The sequence below is a fragment of the Balaenoptera ricei genome, chromosome 3, assembly GCF_028023285.1.
Source record: "Balaenoptera ricei isolate mBalRic1 chromosome 3, mBalRic1.hap2, whole genome shotgun sequence".
Lineage (NCBI taxonomy): Eukaryota > Metazoa > Chordata > Mammalia > Artiodactyla > Balaenopteridae > Balaenoptera > Balaenoptera ricei.
Genome location: NC_082641.1, coordinates 181799987 through 181818381, shown reverse-complemented (window position 1 = coordinate 181818381; position 18395 = coordinate 181799987). Strand labels below are relative to the sequence as shown.

The 18395-nt window shown below is 59.0% G+C and overlaps 2 protein-coding genes and 2 non-coding genes across 4 annotated transcripts; 2 read left to right on the top strand and 2 right to left on the bottom strand.

Annotated features, from left to right (window-relative positions):
- Window positions 1-2049: 2049 nt before the first annotated feature.
- Window positions 2050-2122, bottom strand: TRNAF-GAA (transfer RNA phenylalanine (anticodon GAA)). Its single transcript has one exon. It is a non-coding gene; the product is annotated as a tRNA-Phe (tRNA).
- A 133-nt stretch (window positions 2123-2255) lies between these two features.
- Window positions 2256-2329, top strand: TRNAN-GUU (transfer RNA asparagine (anticodon GUU)). Its single transcript has one exon. It is a non-coding gene; the product is annotated as a tRNA-Asn (tRNA).
- Window positions 2274-9059, top strand: NDUFS7 (NADH:ubiquinone oxidoreductase core subunit S7). Its single transcript, XM_059918953.1, has 8 exons — window positions 2274-2614; window positions 4280-4313; window positions 5075-5143; window positions 5664-5781; window positions 7083-7262; window positions 7386-7432; window positions 8237-8325; window positions 8889-9059. Exons 1-8 carry the CDS (start codon window positions 2599-2601, stop codon window positions 8984-8986), a joined length of 651 nt encoding a protein of 216 aa, XP_059774936.1. The 5' UTR covers window positions 2274-2598; the 3' UTR covers window positions 8987-9059.
- A 612-nt stretch (window positions 9060-9671) lies between these two features.
- GAMT (guanidinoacetate N-methyltransferase) lies at window positions 9672-12984 on the bottom strand. The gene is made up of 6 exons (XM_059918952.1): window positions 12734-12984; window positions 11566-11711; window positions 11301-11364; window positions 10946-11013; window positions 10645-10755; window positions 9672-10081 (listed from the first exon to the last, which is right to left on the bottom strand). Exons 1-6 carry the CDS (start codon window positions 12912-12914, stop codon window positions 9941-9943), a joined length of 711 nt encoding a protein of 236 aa, XP_059774935.1. The 5' UTR covers window positions 12915-12984; the 3' UTR covers window positions 9672-9940.
- Window positions 12985-18395: the final 5411 nt, after the last annotated feature.

Below are 18395 nucleotides of genomic sequence, written 5' to 3'. Positions count from 1 at the left end.
CCCTCACCCGGCGTCCCCCCTCAGCTGTCTGGGCTCCGTCCAGCTGGCGTCTCAGCAGCCCGCACCTCTGCATGGCCACCCTGCTCCCCACCCGTGTCCCATCCCCTCCCCGGGCGTCCACCCCTGCCCCGGTCACCTCCCACCACTCACAGCCACCCTTCCTGAACCTCTTTTAGCCAGACCCCTGACCCCAGACCCTGTGATGCTTGTCCTACAGTCTCTGTACCTTTCTCGCTCCAACCCAGATGGCATGAGGGGACGATCAGACCCCCCAGTGCAAGGAGCAGTGCATCAACAAAACCGCTTCCTGGAAGGGGGAGTTTTCCTGTGTTCACTTCAGCACCTCTTTTTTTTTTTTTTTTTTAAACATCTTTATTGGAGTATAATTGCTTTACAATGGTGTGTTAGTTTCTGCTTTATAACAAAGTGAATCAGTTATACATATACATATGTTCCCATATCTCCTCCCTCTTGCATCTCCCTCCCTCCCACCCTCCCTATCCCACCCCAGCACCTCTTTTAAGTCTATCATTTATCTAGGAAATTGATTAAGACGAGGGATGCACACACACACAGAATCTCAAATCAGACAGGCACGGCTGTGCAGTGTGGTCAGTGCCCCTCCCCCCAACGCATGGCTTCTACGGCCAGGCTTTCCTGTCCCGGCTACCCTCGCAGCCCCTGCTCCCCCCATCCTCCTGCCCGTGCTCCACCCCTTCCAGGTCCTGCTCCCCACCTCCTCCAGCCCTGGCTCCCCCTCCTCTCCCCCCCACCTCCTCCCCACCTACCCATCTGCCCTTCACCCCCTCACTGACCCTCACTGTTCCTGGAATTGTGGTGAACCCTCTGTTAACTCCCTGCCCTATCAGACCTGCTTCTCCATTTCAGGGCTCTCCCTTGACCCCCCAGTTTCCTGATGCAGGCTCTTACCTCCCCTATCCACCTCCCCTCCCCATCCAATCCATCACCCTGACAGCTGATTGCCCCTCCTATATTAGTTATCCATCCCTGCCTTAGCAGTGAACCGGCCCCTGGCGGCTGGAAGCAACATTCTCTCTTGACTGGGCTGTTCTGTGGTCTCAGGAGGTCGCAGTCAGATGTCTGAAGGCTCGAATGAGGCTGGGGACTCGGCTCCCAGGTGCCTGGCTCACGGGACAAGGAACGTTAGGAGAAAACAGGAGCCTGAATAATGCCTGGACATGAGTTGGCGATGTAACACATTGGGTCATGAATTGTTAACGTCAGTGTAAAATGTTAGCAGTAGGAGAGACTGGGTGATGAGTACAGCGAACTCTGTACTAGGTTTGTGACTTTTCTCTGAATCAAACTATTTGGAAGTACAAGGTTTATTTTAATTAAAAAATTCCAGCTCCACAACCTGGCCAGTTGTGGGAACGGAGGGCAAGGAGGTGTAGGATTCCCAACAGACCCGGCCCTCGGCCCAGCCCCGCTCTTTTCTCCTGTATGTCACCACCGGGATGGTGACACCAACCGGCGCCCCGCCTCCCCTTCCCGGGACCGCGCAGTCCGGCTCCAGGACACACCTGGCGTGGTCCTCCCTCGCCAGGAGCCAGCCCTGCTCCTCACCTGCATTCCCCTATTGGGAACGGGGCAACCTCAGTTTCCCCATATGTATTGTAAAATGGGCAGAATAGGTACCCAGCAGGACTGTCACAGTTAAATGACATCCGAGCAGAAGGTGTCTCTGCAAACTCCCTTTTGGCGCTTTTGGTATTCAGTAGTGTTCCTTTTGACAATTACATTAGTTCTAATCCTGCCACTTAAAAAATATTGTAAATGGGAGTGGGGAAGGGGGTCATTTGGGCTGGGATCATAGTTTTGGGGGTGGACTGGGGTGGGTGGGGATGAGGCCTTGTTCTAAGCCCTCCCGCCTTGGCATGAGCCAGCAGCCCATCTCCTCATCTGAAGAATGGAGAGTATTCTGGGGAGGAAAGGTCAAAATCGACACATTCTGGGTAAAAGTGCTGAGAGAAGCTGGATCAGCTTGGAGCAAAAAAGAACGCTGTTCGCTGGGGGCGCCAAAACGTCTGCCGAAACCCGGGATCGAACCAGGGACCTTTAGATCTTCAGTCTAACGCTCTCCCAACTGAGCTATTTCGGCTGCACAGCAGGGGTTGCTCCCGCCCCCGACTCCGCCCCACGCTGAGCCGCTTGCGTGCAGGCGCAGCTCGGGCAGCCCCTGCGGGCCGCGCGCATGCCTCGTAGGATCGCGCCTGGAAACAGACCGCAGCACCGTCTCTGTGGCGCAATCGGTTAGCGCGTTCGGCTGTTAACCGAAAGGTTGGTGGTTCGAGCCCACCCAGGGACGGGCTTGCGCTTTTCCTTCCCCGGGTAACAAAAGAGTGGACGGCTCCGCTCGCCTTCTTTTGCCACGACCCTCCCCATGCACTTCCGTATCCTTCTATCCTGCGTGGGGCGTCCGGCGGCGCGCGGCGGGGGGGGATTCCACAGAGGCGGAACGTCCCCGCCCGAGTTCCGGTTTCCGAGCACGAGCCGAGGCACTTTGGGCGACGGCCCTGGGGACCCGGAGCTCTGAAAAGGACGGACCATAGAGGTTGTCTGAAGGCCGAGGCCGAGATGGCGGCGCTGGCGGGTGAGCTGGTCGGGGCGGCGGGGTCGGGGCTTGGGTCGCTCCGGGCGCCTTTCCCCCCGGCCGCCTGGGGAAGCGGAGGCCGAGGGCGACGCAGGCTCCCAGCCTCGGGAGGGGGCCGGGGCGGGAGCCGGAGGAACCCAGGCTCGGCCCGGGATGGTGCCCTTGAAGTTTCCGGGAGGAGGCGGCGAGGGGGCAGCAGCCCCGACATCCGAGGAAACTGAGGCCCAGAGAGCGGCTGGAACCGCTGGAGGTCACGCGGCCTGGCCGGGCAGGGACGCGACCCCGGGGCACCCTGCCACCCCGGGAAGGGAATGGTCACCCGCAGAGAAGGCGTCCAAACCCGGGCTGCTCCGGGGACCTTTTTTCCGATTAGCGATTAAACGCATAGGATGGATTCACAGGGTTGCAAAGGAAAGCGGTTATACTGACTGTTGCCAGGATACTGTCTGGGAACCGGGGGTCAGTTCGCAGTCCGGGTGCTTCATTATTCATGCCTGGAAAGCCGAGGTGGCGGATCTGCCTACTGCTGTGACTTTGAAGGAGTGAGAAGTGGACACGTTACTTTACACAGAGTTGGCTGCAGCCTCTATATCGGTGTTAGGAAATCACTGTCATTTCTGTTGGTGAAAAGCCTCAGTCTCGCTAATACTGCTGTAGTTTTGGCTACACTCAGATTTTAAGGAAAGGCCAATTTTCAGCAAGACGTTGGTGACAATAAAGAGGATATTTTTCTTTCCCGTGCAAGCTCACCGGTCTGCTGAATCCTCACCAGCGGCCCCTTGCTGAGAATGTCTGGTCCAGAGGCTGGAATCCCCTCACCTTGGAGGTGAAGGGCATTTACTGTGCTGTGAGATTACCCAAAGCCCTACATTTTCAGGTGGGGGAGCTGAGGCTCAGAGAGGGGCAGCTTGCTCCAGAGTCCGGGTTTGGGCTATTAGCCTGGACTCCTTGCCCAGCCTCTGAAACCCCGGAACTCCCAGCCCAGGGCTTGGAGCCTCGCTGATGTCTATGGGTTTGTTGACTTGACACTTGCCTGTCAGGCTGAGCCCAGGCCGAGACAGACACTGGGGAACCCAGGGAGGCCCTAGCATCGGGGGGAGGCAGGCGCCACAGGAGGACATGTGGATAGAAATAGAACAGGGTGACAGGATCGAGAGGGCCTGGGGAGCTAGTGTAGACCCAGGCATTTGAGCTGAAAGCTGCCCCATGAAAGGGGTGCTCCAGGCAGAGGGGACAGCAAGTGCAAAGGCTCTGAGACAGGAGGGACACTGACATGCCTGAGGAAAGGGAAGGTGGCTCTGATGTGGAGTGTGCAGTTGGAAGCAGGGGAATGACACTGTCTGGTTCACATTCTGAAAGATCACTTTTTTTTTTGGCTACACCTTGAGGTTTGCGGGATCTTAGCTCCACGACCAGGGATCGAAGCCGGGCCCCCTGCAGTGGAAGCGTGGAGTCCTAACCACTGGACCACCAGGGAATTCCCCTGAAAGATTGCTCTTTATCAATTGTTTGTTAAATGGAATGTAGATAGCCTGAGGGTGAAAGGGCGGGTGCACAACGTGGGGGGCCTGAAGGGCAAACACCTGGAGGCTGGACCCTCTGGGCCGTTTGTGGCCTCTGATGCTGCCACAACTCACTGCCCCCACCCTGTGGTTCTTTCTGCAGCTCCCGGCCTGCTCCGCGGGATCCTTGCTCTTCGGTGAGTGCCTGCCTGCCTGCCTGCCTTCCTGCCTGCATGTCTGCATCTCTGATCCTAACACCCCGCAGTGAGGCCCTGGCAGGGAGGGGCTCAGAGGGGGCTGTCAGGGGGCCTCAGATCCGGGCGGGCCCTCCATCAGCACCAGGCCAGGGGCCGCCTGGCATCCAGCCCCACGTCTCCCTGCCCTAGTACCCTCAGAGCCCAGTCGCTACCTGGCGCACGAAAGGCATTCAGCACGTTTGCTCTGATGGCAGCCCCGTGCAGGCCTCCTTGGGACAGTAAGGCAGGTGGCTGCCAGGCCCTCGGATTTGGGCTGTTTGTTTTGATAAGGCCTTTCTCCTACGAATAAAATACACACTCACTGCAAAGCAAAGGGAAGACGGGGAAAATGAGGGAAGTATCAAATGAAAACCAGGCACTCTCTAGACCAGGGATCAGCAGATTTTTTTTTTCCGTAAAGGGCCAAACGGTAAACGTTTTTGGCTCTGCCTCTGTAAAAACAGTCCCAGACACCAAGGAAGTGAATGGGTGTGGTTATGTGTCAATAAAACTTTATTTATAGCTCGCTCGCAGCAACGAAGACCCAACACAGCCAAAAATAAAATAAATAAATTTAAAAAAAAAAACTTTATTTACGAAAACCGGCGGTGGGTTGGGTTTGACCCCCTGGTCAGTTTCCCCATCCTGGCCCTGGGGTAACCCTGTCACAGTGTGTTGGGGCGCCCCGGGCTCCTAGTCATGGGCGGTCTGTCTCCCCGCAGCTCCGGCGTGGGCGCGGCTCTGCAGGTGCGCGGGGTCCATCCGAGCTCGGCCGCTGACAGCCCGAGCAGGTGAGGCCAGCCTTCCTGGGAGCCCACACACCCTGAAGTCCCCCCATCCCCCCACCCCAGCACAGCAGCAGCCTGTGGCAACTCCGGGGCACTCCCACCACCCAGCGGGGTATGTGAGGGGGTCCCTGCCCTCAGAGTCCTGCCCAGCCCGCTCCTGTGCGCCCAGGCCAGTGGCTGCACAACTCCAGACCAGGAGGGCCCTCGCTAAAAAGTATGTCAGCCGAGCCTGTTTTCCAGACGGGGAAACAGTCCCCGAGAGGACAGGGTCGTGCTGGGCCTCAGTGAGGCGGTAGAGGCCTGTCCACACCATCTTTCACTCCGGTGTTGAGCAGGCGTGTCCTGCCCCAGGCCGGGGCGCAGGGCTGCTGCAGACCTGGCCTCACGGCTACTCCCAGTGCTGCTCTGGGGACCCACCGTGACCACGGCTTTGTCCTGCCCTCTGAGAGGCTGCTCTGGGCTGGGCCTGGCCGGGGATACCTGCCTGGCTGACGCCTCCCCTTGCTGTGTGTCCCGTGCCCAGCACCCACCCCGCCGTGTCCCAGGCCGGAGCCGTGGTCCCCAAACCCGCCGCCCTTCCCAGCAGCCGGGGCGAGTATGTGGTGGCCAAGCTGGACGACCTCATCAACTGGGCCCGCCGGGTGAGCCCCTCCCCGTCTGTGTCCGTGGGGCCCCCTCTGGCTGCTCAGCCACGCTCCCGTGGCTACGGAGTGGGCTGGACTCCCCCAGGGCCCCTCCGTGTGGGGACCTGTGGCTTTGATTCTGTCTCAGGACCCCTGCCCTGCCCCCAGCAGTTCCTGGCCTGACTTCCCTCTGTGCTCCCTGCCCCCCGCATCGGCCCCCAGGGAAGATGAGCCACCTCCCTCCTGTTCTTCTCCTTTCATCTTCTGTTCATTCCTCTCTTTTCTCTCTTAACGTAAAACCCATGTTTTTAACTGGAAATACACGATGGAAACAGTAGCTCCTTCCCAGCAAATATCCTAATCCCCCACCCCACCCCCACACTGGCCATGGGACAGTCTTCGTGCTCACGTGTGTGTCCGTGTCTCCCCCTGGACATGTGTCCTCTGTCCCAGGACAGTGGTTCCTTTCAGTGCTCTCGGGGCGCCCGGCTGGGTAACAATCCCCCATTGACGGGCGGGCTGGTGCTGTCCTGGTGTCTGTGTGTGACCAGCGAGTCCACAGCGAGTGTCCCTCCAGGCCCACAGCTCCAGGGCGGTGATGGTCGCTGTGGCCGTGCGCTGTGGAGTCATGGCCCTGCCGTGTTGGGCAGCCCTTGCCCGCTGTGTGACCCGAGCCCTGTCACCTGAATTGGGACATCCACAGGGCAGCAGGGACCTTGGCCAGATCCCAGACTGGACACAGACAAGCAGAGAAAGCTCTGGTGGAGAACAGCTTGTGGGTGGGGGCCAGGGCGATATCGGGCACCAAAGGATGGAGGGAAGTCAGAGGGCATCCAGGAGGGCTTCCTGGAGGAATTGGCACTTTGAGTCCAGGCGGTGTTGGGAACAAGACCCTCCAGGGTGCTGAGCCCCAGGGTCTAGATCTGTGCCGTGGGTGGCCACTGGGCACTCAGAGCAGCAAGTGCCCATGTTGGAGGCTGGGATTTAGGATATGCTGGGTTATGTGGACTATATTATTAAAGCTAGTTGCACTTGGTTTTATTTTTGTCTGTTTTTCTTTTTGGTAATGTGGCTGCTGGGAAGTGTAGACCCAAGGGCCTAACTCATTTGGCCCTCCTGTCACACAGTCCTGGGCTGGGGCATCAGGCTCAGGCCGATCACCAGTGTCCAGGGCAGCCTTCGGGGTCTGGAGGTCACATGGTTGCTGTGGGCAGGGCCCAGAAAAGGCTAGAAACAGATTTTTCTATGTGAAATCGTCCAATTTCTTTAAACACGGTGGGCCACTCGTCCACTCACGGGCCAACTGCCCCGCCCTGCAGAGCTCCCTGTGGCCCATGACCTTTGGCCTGGCCTGCTGCGCCGTGGAGATGATGCACATGGCAGCGCCCCGCTACGACATGGACCGCTTTGGCGTGGTCTTCCGCGCCAGCCCCCGCCAGTCCGACGTGATGATCGTGGCTGGGACGCTCACCAACAAGATGGCCCCCGCGCTCCGCAAGGTGGGCCCCACCGTCAACCCCACCCTCCACCCTCCACCCCCCCTTCCCCTCCCCCTCCCCCAAACCCCCTCCCCCCAACCCCCCCCCAGGCTCGAGCTGCACGCAGACCCCCGTCTCTTCCAGGTCTACGACCAGATGCCAGAGCCTCGCTACGTCGTGTCTATGGGGAGGTGAGTGCCCGGCGGGGCGGGGGCTCCAGCAACAGACACACCGGTGACACGCTGGCTTGTGTCTTCCAGTCTCGTTTCTGTGCTGCTTTCTGATCGGGGTCGTCCAGAACGTCCCCTTCTGTCCTGTTACAGTCGCTCCCCCACCCCAACAGCCTGTCCATTTTCGTTGTTTCTGTGTTATGACCACAGGAAGGACGTTCTGCTGGGGGGCGGTGGCGTTGCAGCCTCCTCACCATCTAGCCAGCACCTCATTTCTCCATATCATTAAAAGACATTTAGTCACCTGACTTTTTTGGTTGAGGTAGAATTCACATACTACAAAGTTCACCTTTTCAAAACGTACAATTTTGTGGATTTTAATGCATTCTTAGTGTTGTGTAATCATCATCTCTATCTAATTCCAGAGCATTCCATCACCCCAATAGAAGCCCCGTCCCCATCACCAGTCACTCCCCACCCCCTCCCCCAGCCCCTGACAACCAGGAACGCACTCTGTGTCTGTGGACTGGCCTGTCCTGGACGTTTCCCATCAATGGAGTCACACGCTGTGTCCTTTCACGTCTGGCTTCTCTCACTGAGCGTCATCTGTTCACAGCCCCACCGTTTGTTTCTGTCCTACCCGGTCCCACAGAAGGTCTCAGGTGGCCACTTTCTTTCCTGTGACTTGTGTCCCAGTCTTGCCCTTTCCTGACCGCCTGGCACCTGCTTGAGGTTGGAAGGGGGTGCGGGTTGGGGGCTGCGAGGAGGGACGGAGGCTGGGGTCGCTGGAGAGGCTCTCACGGCCGGCGCTGCCCTCCCCACCAGCTGCGCCAACGGAGGCGGCTACTACCACTACTCCTACTCTGTGGTGCGGGGCTGCGACCGTATCGTGCCCGTGGACATCTACGTCCCAGGTGAGCCCCCAGGTGGCGCCCACGCGGCCCTCACCCAACTCACAGAATCCCCGCAGCCCCACTGAGACAGCTCACCCCCTTTTAAGAATAAGCAAATTTGGGTACAAGAATAAAGAGTGACACCGCAGCCTTTCCCCCCCGCTGTCCCTGGAGGGTTTCCCAGCCTGAAGTCTGCCCCATTCCTTTCCAAGGGTCTTCGCCGGACGCCGGCGTGGCCTGGGGGTTGGCAGGCAGCCCACATTGTCCTCCCGGGTCCCGAGCCGGGTCACGTGGCGGGAGGGCCAGGGACAGGGCAGCTCGGCCTGGGAGGGGTAGCCCAGGCCTCCCTCATCCTGGCTGGGAGGTCGGCCCTGGGGTCAGCATCTGCCCACCCTGCCCCGCTCTGGCTCCTTTCCCGTGATGGGCCAAGCCCCCCAGCTCGCTTGGTGCAGGCCTAACAGGCTGCTGGGGCAGAGCCCCGTCTTGCCCCTCCCCACCCTGGGAAGTGGCCTGGTTGCCCCCACCTGGAGCAGAGCGGAGGGGAGGGGGAAGGGCAGGGAGACTGAGGTGTCACCCGCCCCCAGGCTGCCCGCCCACGGCCGAGGCCCTGCTCTATGGCATCCTGCAGCTGCAGAAGAAGATCAAGCGCGAGAAGAGGCTCCAGATCTGGTACCGCAGGTAGTGCCAGCCGCCCGGCCGCCCTGCGGCGTCTGCGCTGTTACTCCAGAGGCGGTCAATAAACCCGATAAACCCGCCTGGTTGCCCCTGCTCCACGTGGGGTGTGGGCCGGGGGTGGGGGCCCGGGAGGTGGGCGGGGCGAGTGCTGCTTGGCAGGGTCAGGCCTGTCTCTCTTGTGCATGGAGATGCCGAGGCCCCTGGAGTGGACAGCCGGGCCCAGCGTGGCCCAGTGGGAGGCCCCACCCATGAAGGAGGGGAGTGGACGCGTCCAAGAGCGGGTTGGGGTGAAGCAGATGGCACCGCGGCGACGAGCCGGGCACCAGGGCCCAGGGCAGACGGAGCCAGGGTGTCCCTGGCGCTGGGGCTGGAGGGGCGTCGACTCAGAGCGAGGCATGGTGGTGCAGCCTGACTGGGTGGGACCAGAGGGTCTGGGCCTTGGGGCTGCCACCCGCTATGAGGTCCTGACCTAGTTCCACCTCCTCTGGGGACCCCAGCTGCCCACCAGAGGGAGGGCGGGAGGGGCCGTGGGTGACTAATTGGCAATGTCTGCAGTGGGCACGGCGGGGGGGTCAGAGGCAGGATCAGACACTTTGGAGTGGTATAGCCACTGTCTCGGTGGTGGTCAATTTAACAGGTTTCTTTCCTTTCACTTTTTTTTGGAGGGGCAGGAAGAGTAAAGCAAGCACATGTTTGTGTCTTCGTGCTGATTGGCTAAACCCAGTGTTAGCGTTTATTTCATTCTCAGGACCATGGTAGGAAGGTAGTGGTCGTCCCCTTGCAGAGAAGGTTAGGGAAGCTTGCTGGTCATGCGGCTGGTGTGGGTCTGGACCAGGGCCGAGGGGCCAGAGCCTGCACTCCCGGCCACGAAGGCGCTCAGTAGGGGTCTGGGGGTTAGGGGTTCCGGAAGCCCAGAGCCCCCAGGGTGGCGTGGGCAGCTGAGCCGGTGGGCCCAGTGGGCTCAGTGCTTGGTGACCAGGGGCGTGATCATCTGCGGGAAGGCGTAATAGCGGCAGTCGGCCGGTGGGACCAGCTCCATGACCTGCGTGTGGATGTTCTCCGGCCGGAAGCCCGCTTCCAGCAGGGCTGGCACCTGTGTCTCCTGGCCAGAGGGAGGTGCCGAGTCACCTCCAGGGCCCTGGGGCCTCAGGAGACACCCTGCCAGCCACCCCTACAAGTGCCAAGGCCCTTGGGGGCTGGGCGGGGCTGCTAAGAAAATGCTGAAGCCCAGGTCTGGGTGGGAATCTCCAGGTGTCCACACACAGCTTCCTGGCTGTCATGGGGTATCACCAGGCTGCTCACCCACACGTCCTCGCAGGCAGAGGGAACCGAGTGGGCAAAGGCCCAAGACAAGGGGTGGCTAGACCCATAAAGATGCACCCCGGGTGGAGGAGGGCAGAGTGAGGGGATGCCGCTGGGGACCTTGGGCTGAATCCCTGTATCCCAAGGGCACTGGGGAGCCATCTAAGGTCCTTGAGCTAGGGAGAAACCTCTCCTGATTTACAAGTGGAGGCGCAGAGTCCACCCAAGAGATGAGCCCCCAGGGCCAGCGGCAAGGGACCCTCCCCAGGTCACAGGTGACCCCAGCTGCCTCCCCACCCAAAGTCGCTGCCGGGGGCGTAGGGGGGGCGGGGGGCGGGGCAGGGAGCTCCCAGGCTGCGGCACCTCAAACATGGTGGTGATGTCCGAGTACTTGGACTTCATCAGCTCCCCCCAGGAGGTGAGGTTGCAGTAGGTAAGGACGCCCCCCGGCTTCAGCAGGCGGAAGGCATGGTCCTGGCCGGGGGTGGGGGGGGACAGTGGTCAGGAGGGGGTGGGGGTGGGCAGAGGCGTTCCCAGCGGGCCTCCCGCCAGGTCAGGGGAACGGCGGAAGGAGAGGTGCCTCCTGTGTGGACGGCAGGCGCGCCCACTGGGCTGACCCCCACCTTAGGGCTGGCAGACCCCGTCCCACCGCAAGCGATCCTACCCGAATGAAGTTGAACTGGTGCGTGTGCCAGGTCTCCTCAGACAGCGGGTACGTGTCGTACAGGATCCCTGCTCCGGAAGACAGAAGCCACGTGGTCAGGACGCTGGCTGCAAGTTGAGGCGGCCGGGAACCCAGAGTTTGCTATGCTGCAGCCGGCCCTACGAATTGTGTCCCATCTGGTCGTTCTTGAGGTGTCCACGCACCTGAGTGCCAGGCTCCTGTATGTGTGTCCGTGCCTGCCCCCCGGGCTCTGCCACCCCAGTGACACATCAAGGCATGTGTGCTTCAGAAGCAGGCAAAGGAGGGGCTGGCAATCCAGGCAGAGGCCCCCCGCCCAGTGCCCAGAGCCCCTCACCATCGAAGTGACTGTCTGGCAGGGTGGGCGCCGCCTCCTCCCACAGGCCTTTCAAGGGAACCACCTTGGCGCAGGGGAGAAAGAAAGAGAAGGCTGAGGGTCAAAGGGGGCCCAGGACTTCTCCACCTGTTGCAAGGGAGGGGGCAGAGGAACTCCCAAGAGAGAAGACCACCTCCCCCATGTCTGTGGCCACCCCAGGTCCCCAACCCACTCCGAGGGCAGGGCCTTTCCCCTGAGGAGCGGGACCTCGGGCAGAGGCGGGCACCTTGTGCGGCTGCCGTGGGGCCCAGTCCTGGAGCCGCTGGAAGACGCCCTCATTGCACTCGATGATCCAGTGCTCGTCGATGGGGGCCTCCTGCACCTTCGTAGCTGCGATGGCCATGCCAAAGCCCACCTCCAACACCCGGCCCCCTGGGCAGACAGACAGCCCAGGCCTTACACACTGGGTGGGGCTGGGGAGGCTGCCTGGAGGAGGGGGCGCGGGGGCAGGGCCTTGGCAGAGAGAAACGACTGCCACTAGGAGCGACCGGTTGGCAGAGCAAAGGTGGGGGGTGGGACAGAACACAGCAGCCCTGAGAGGGAACAGCGTGGGCCCGGGGCCAGCAGCCAGAGAGGGTGGCCTGCCGGGGAGGCCACGGACAGCGGCTTCTGGGCTGGCCCACGGGGCAGGGCAGACCCTGGACTTTGAGCCCTGGCCCATGCTGTTTGCACTGAGGGCGCTTATCTCCTGATTTGGGCAGCGTCCCCTGCCCCCCCAACAAACAATGAAATCTACAAAGTAAGGGCAAGGGAGGACCAGGATTCAAGGCCCAGGCCTGGAACAGTGAGGGGCGGGGGTCGAGCCCCTTTGGGTCAAAGAGGAGGGGAGAAACGCCCTAACCATGCAGGGACACTGGCTGTGCCCATTTGCCAGATGGGAACACAGAGGCCCAGAGGTGGTGCGCCCGGCCTCTGGGGGTCGTGGGGAGCCCTCGGCACCCCGCGGGCTCTGACACCAGGTGCAGGGCCACCCCCGACAGCTGTCTCCAGGCCTCAGCTTTACCAGAGCTATTCTTAGCCAGGGCAGGGCCTCCCGCGACTCCTGGGCAGGAACATTACCCACGTGGGCCTGGGCAGCACCTTGCCAGGCCGCCACTCCCCTGTCCTCGACATCTGGCGGGGGGCCGGCGGCTGAGTTCCGCGTCTGAGAACCCATCCCGCGACCCAGCCCGACCCCTTCCCGGGGTCGGGGCCTCGGTGCCCCCCGGAGAGGGGGTTCCCGGTACTCAGGGCGCCCGCAGCGCCCCAGGACTACTCCGCTGCCCTCGCGAGCGGCCCCGTTTTCCAGGCGAGGAGAGGAGCGCAGAGGTTCCGCCACGTCGCTGGAGAGCGGGCGGGCGCCGGGTCCCACCGGCCCCGGCCTCGGTCGACCCCGCGCGCCCGTCGGGGGCTACCTCTGGAGGCGGCGGCGGCCGCCAGCGCGTGCATGTAGGGGGTCTCCCAGCGCTCCATCACCGGCTTGCCCAGGATCTGCAGGTGCGAGTCCGACGCGTCGTAAGCCGCGGGCGCCGCCCGCCACGCGGGGCTGCAGTTCTCGCCGGGTGCGAAGATAGGGGTCGCGGCGGGGGCGCTCATGCTGCAAGCTGGACGGCGCGCCCCGGGAGCTGGGGAGAGGAACGCCCGCGTCCCTGCAGGGCCTTCTGGGCAGGGGGCGGACGGGAGGCGGGGCGGACGGGAGGCGGGGCGGGGGCGGGGCACGAGCGCACTGCCAGGCGGCCCGCGCGGCCCCTAGCGGCCGCGGCGGGGAAGGCGGCCCCCACTGACTCCCGGACCCCCGCGACGCCCCCGCCTCCCGGGCCGCCAGCGCCTGGCGGGCGGACTCGGCACCAGCGCAGCGAGCCCTCGGAGTCCTCACCCAGTCGCTTTCCTGCTTCGGTTTCCTCGTCTGTCACCACCGCGTCAATAGCCTCCTCCTTGCCGGGGTGTGAGGGTCTAAGGATTTTCCAGACACGGTTGGAAGTGCCTTAAGTATATAAAATCACTTAGGGAATTCCCTAGCGGTCCAGTGGTTAGGACGCTGCGCTTTCACCGCCCAGGGCGCGGGTCCGGCAACTAAGATGCCACAAGCTGCATGGCGCGGCCAAAATAAATAGAATGAATAAATACAATCACTTAATCGTCAGAAGCGCTGCAGTGGTTTCTTCTATCGTCCTCATTTTACAGGTGGGGAAACTGAGGCTCCAGAGACAAAGCGGGATATCTCATGGCCGGGAGGGCGGGGTGTGGGAACCCCTGATGAACCCCACTCTGACCCCTGTGCGGGGCTGCCTCTCCCCTTTCCTGAGCTCACCTCAGACCCCAGGGGCCTGATGAGGGGCTCAGCGCACAGGGGGCCTCCAGTGCTGGGACTGAAATGCCCACCCCAGCGGTCCCCGGGCCCTCCAGCCCAGGACGGCAGGCAGGGCAGCCCTGCAGCGCCCACCCCTAAAGCCTTGTCCCAGGGCAGCCCTGGGGTTCAGCTGTGTCCTCTGCTGGCCACGCTGAGACCGGCCCCCAAGGCGAGCTGGGGTTTCCTCCGGGTTCTGAAACATGACTTCCCCTTCCCATCTATCTGCACACAGGGGGCCACCGGCTGTGAGCCTGGAACACCCCATCTGGGCCAAGTGTTTTGCACATCCCAGTGAACACGTGGGGAAACTGAGGCCCCGAGAGGCTGAAGTCACAGAGTTTGAACCCAGGCAGCCCTGCTCTTCTGTGTCCACCTCTGGATGGCTGCTCACAGCCTTAACGTGGCTCCAGAGTCCTCCCCGTGGCCCTTCCCACCCCCTGCAGAGCTCCTGTGTCCCTCCTGCCCCTGGGCCTTTGCATATGCTCTCCCCTCTGCCTGGACAGCTTCTCCTCTCTCCTGGCCTGGTCTCCTTCTCTTTCTGCTTCATGCCCGAGCCCACACCTCCTCTGGGAGACCCCCCGGGTCCCCCCAGGCTGGGTATGGCCCATTTGAAGCTGTTTCATCTCTCAGTACCTCTCTTTGGTATTTCAGTCACCGAAGGTATTTCTTCATGGTTACATTGTCTGTCCGACCCGCCTGGCACACAGAAAATGCTTGATGACTCCTGAGGGCACATTGGGTCTAATGTGGTCTGGATGGGACAGCACGGATTCCACGAGACCCTCAGGTGGAAACAGGATGAGTAGATGTCACCAGGCACCAGGGCTGGGCTCACGCTGAATTCGTGAACCCATGTGATTTCGTGTTGTCTAGTTTCCTTACAGCTGTCCTGGTTACTGTGGCAGGGGCTTTGCGGGCATCCTTATGCCAGCATCCTTGGGCCAGCCACGTAAACAGGTGGTACTCACTACTGTCACCCAACTCAAGCAATGCCCTGGAATGCCCGGCCTGAGACAGAAGGCAGGCTGTATTCATTAGCTACTGCTATGTAACAAATTGCCCCAAATGTAGCCACTTAAAGCAACACATGTTTATCATTTTTCGGTGGGTCAGGAATCCAGGTGCAGCTTAGCCTAGCCGGGTCCTGTGTTTCACAACCTCTGGCAAGGCTGCAGTCAAGGTGTCGCACAGAGCTGGGGAAGGCGTCCGCTTCCAGGCTTGTTCACTGGCTGTTGATTCCACTCAATCCCTGGCCATGTGGGCCTCCCTGAAGTGACAACTTGCTTCTAGCAAGACGGAAGTCAGAACCGTTTGCCATCTGATCACAGAAGGACACCCCCTCACCCTGGCCATATCCTACAGGTTAGAAGCCAGGTACACAAGGCTAGGGAATCCCAGGAGGCTATGAATATCAAGAAGTAGGGGTCAGTCTCAGAGGCTACTGCCCACACAGACACTAAGAGGAAGCCGAGGCAGTGGTCAACTGGGAGCCTTTCCTGCAGCTTTGGTGCCCAGGAGATAAGGAACCGCCTGTGTCTGGCCAAGCTGCCACCTCCCAGTGGTCGCTTACATGCAGCCTGGACTCTATCCCCAAGAGTGGCTGAGGGCATGGCGCAATCTGGCTGGCGACTCAGCCAAGGGGTCTCTGTTCCAGCCTTGGCTGGGGTCCTCTTCTCTCAATGGAGTGACCATTCTTGCCCAGCTGATGTCCTCAAGTGAATTACTGACACGTGGTCATTCATCGTGTCCACTTTTCTCAAGAGAGTCTAGCGTGCGTGTGCTGCAGTTATCTGCAGTTTGCAGACCCGGACTCAGAGAGGGAAGGTGGCTTTCTCAAGGACACACAGCAAATCAGTGGCAGAGGGGATGGGGACAGGGGTGTGCCTGACTCCAGACCACAGTCTTAAAAGATGTTTTAAAAGAAGGAAAATATTTATTTTCTGATTAGAAAAGGGACACAGTTGATCAAAACATTCTAACATTATAGAGTTGGCAAACTCCGGCCTGCAGGTCACATCCCCCTTCTGTGGTTTTTTGTTTTTTTTGTTTTTTTTGTTTTTTTTAAATAGTCCTCTTTTTTTTTTTTTTTTTTTTTTAAGATTTATTGATTGATTGATTGATTACTATGTTGGGTCTTCGTTTCTGTGCTAGGGCTTCCTGTAGTTGCGGCAAGCGGGGGCTACTCTTCATCGCGGTGCGCGGGCCTCTCACTATTGTGGCCTCTTTTTTTGTTGCGGAGCACAGGCTCCAGACGCGCAGGCTCAGTAGTTGTGGCTCACGGGCCTAGCTGCTCCGTGGCATGTGGGATCTTCCCAGACCAGGGCTTGAACCCGTGTCCCCTGCATTGGCAAGCAGATTCTCAACCACTGCGCCACCAGGGAAGCCCCCTTCTGTGGTTTTGATACAGCCTGTGAGCTAAGAATGTTTTTTACATTTTTATTTATTTATTTATTTTTTGGCCATGCTGCGAGGCTTGCGGGATCTTAGTTCCCTGACCGGGGTTTGAACCCATGTCCCCTGCAGGGGAAGCAGGAAGTCTTAACCACTGGGCCACCAAGGAAGTCCTGCTTTTTACATTTTTAAATGGTTGAAAAAATCAAAAGACTATTTCGAGACACGTGAAAATTATACAACAGTCACACTGGCATGTCTGTAAATAGTCAGGACACTTGTTTACGTATGGACTCTGGCACTTTCCAATTACAACAGCACAGAGTCATTGCCACGGAGACCCGACGGCTGGCAAAGCCAAACATATTTACTGTGTGGCCCTGAGCAGAAAGCTTGCCAGCCCCCCTTACAGAGCAGCCCACAGCTCTTTCCTGGGAAGTGAAAGTCACCCGTTTATTCAGCACATACTGAATTCCTCACCCCAGGGGGCCCAGCCCTGACTCCTCTGGAGCTCATAGCCTACTGGGGGGATGGACAAAAATAAGTAATAAGTACATCACATAATTACAAGTCACATGGCAGCTATGACAGAACAAGGTCCCCATGACCCCTACCCTCTGCCCAGGTCTCTCCTCTACCAGGCAATGTCCACGTAGCTGTATGTTTTCTGTGTATACAGTGTTACATGTAGTTATGTTTTAAAGTAAAAGGGACCAAATGGGCATTTATTTGTACATCCACGTTCTTAGCAGTATTATGCACAATAGCCAAAGGGTAGAAACAACCAAAGTGTCTATCAACGGATGATGAATAAACGCTATGTGGTCCCTCCACGCACAGGACCATCACTCAGCCATGAAAAGGGGTGAAGCACTGACACTTGCTACAACGTGAATGGACCCTGAGAACACGATGCTCAGTGAAATAAGCTAGATGAAAAAGGACAAATACTGTCTGATTCCGCTCACAGGGGGTCCCTGGAGGAGTCACATCCACAGAGACAGGAAGTAGATGGTGGGGGCCAGGGGCTGGGGGAGGGGCTGGGGAGTCAAACTTCCCAAGTTTCAGTTTGGGAAGATGAGAAAGTTCTGGAGATGATGGTGGGGATGGTTGCACAGCAATGTGAATGTGCTTAATGCCACCAAGCTGTGCATTTAAAAAGGGTTACAACGATAACTTGTATGTTACATGTATTTTACCACAATGAAAAAAAGAACCAAAACTATATTCTGTGTATTGGGTATGCCTGAACCCACGTTAGGAGTAAATTCAGGAAAGTGTGCACATACCCGTTTTTGTCCCACCGTTTGCCCTGGGATGGGAGGAAGGAAGTGAACGGGGAGGAGGGAAAAGCAAACCGTCAAGTTCATTTTTTTAAAAAGATCTGAAGCAAACGTGACAAAAACGCTAACGTGTTCGTTTCAGTGGCAGGTACATAGCTGCTTGTTGTTTTATCCCTGGTAGGTGTCTGTATTTTTAAAAGTATTTTCTTTTTAACAGTTTGTGTCTGCCTTCCTTCATTTGACCACATCCTGTGCATGTCATTCACGCCCTTCGTGGTTTATTTATCCTGTCACCAATGGATGGACATGGGGGTTGCTTCCAATTTTCTGCTCTTCTAATAGTGCACTGTGAGTAACCTAGGGCGTGTCTGTTTGACTGAGCACTTGGGTCGTGCTCCCCCCACACCCCTCCCAGGGGGGAGCCCGCCCCCCTCCCCCCCCACAAGTGTTACTGGTTTCTTCTGACCAGAAAAACTTCACAGAGCCCCCAGGGCGAAGACAGAACACCTGCCCAATGCCACCTGAGGCCACTCCTTTCCCCTCTGCTGAGCCTCTGCTTCTCACCTGCGAAGGGGGACTAATGAGTTGTTCTCCTCTGGTGGAACTGATGATGCCAATGTGCTTTGCAAACTGTAAAATGGCCAAAGTGAGGTGTATTTTAAATGTTTTATGTTGTACTGTTTGCCTGTGACCTGGTTCCTTGATTCCTCACATTTGTTTCATTTTATGGTGAATCAGTTATATTGTCAGGCTACCAAGAGGCTGAGAAAGTGAGTGGAAAGTCACCACGCAGCACAAACCGCCATCTAACAACACCATTCAGGTCAGCTTTTATTATGGTCCGTGTAGACCTGGGTTTCTCCACCTTCCGTGTTGACGTGTTGGGCAGATTATTCTTTGCTGGAGGGACTGTCCTGTCCATTGCAGGATATTTAGCAGCATCCCCAGCCTCCACCCACTAGATGCCAGTAGCACCCACCTCCAGTGGTGACAACCAAAACCGTATCTCCAGACATGGCTCATTGTCCCCCGGGGGGAGAAGGAGGCTGAATC

Coding starts and splice junctions, on each gene's coding strand:
- NDUFS7 (XM_059918953.1), top strand. Junction 4,314..5,074: donor CGCGGGATCCTTGCTCTTCG/GTGAGTGCCTGC, acceptor GTCTCCCCGCAG/CTCCGGCGTGGGCGCGGCTC. Junction 5,144..5,663: donor GCCGCTGACAGCCCGAGCAG/GTGAGGCCAGCC, acceptor TCCCGTGCCCAG/CACCCACCCCGCCGTGTCCC.
- GAMT (XM_059918952.1), bottom strand. CDS start 12,914: ATGAGCGCCCCCGCCGCGACCCCTATCTTCGCACCCGGCGAGAACTGC. Junction 11,365..11,565: donor CCCCACGGCAGCCGCACAAG/GTGCCCGCCTCT, acceptor CCCTGCGCCAAG/GTGGTTCCCTTGAAAGGCCT. Junction 10,082..10,644: donor ACATCACCACCATGTTTGAG/GTGCCGCAGCCT, acceptor CCCTCTGGCCAG/GAGACACAGGTGCCAGCCCT.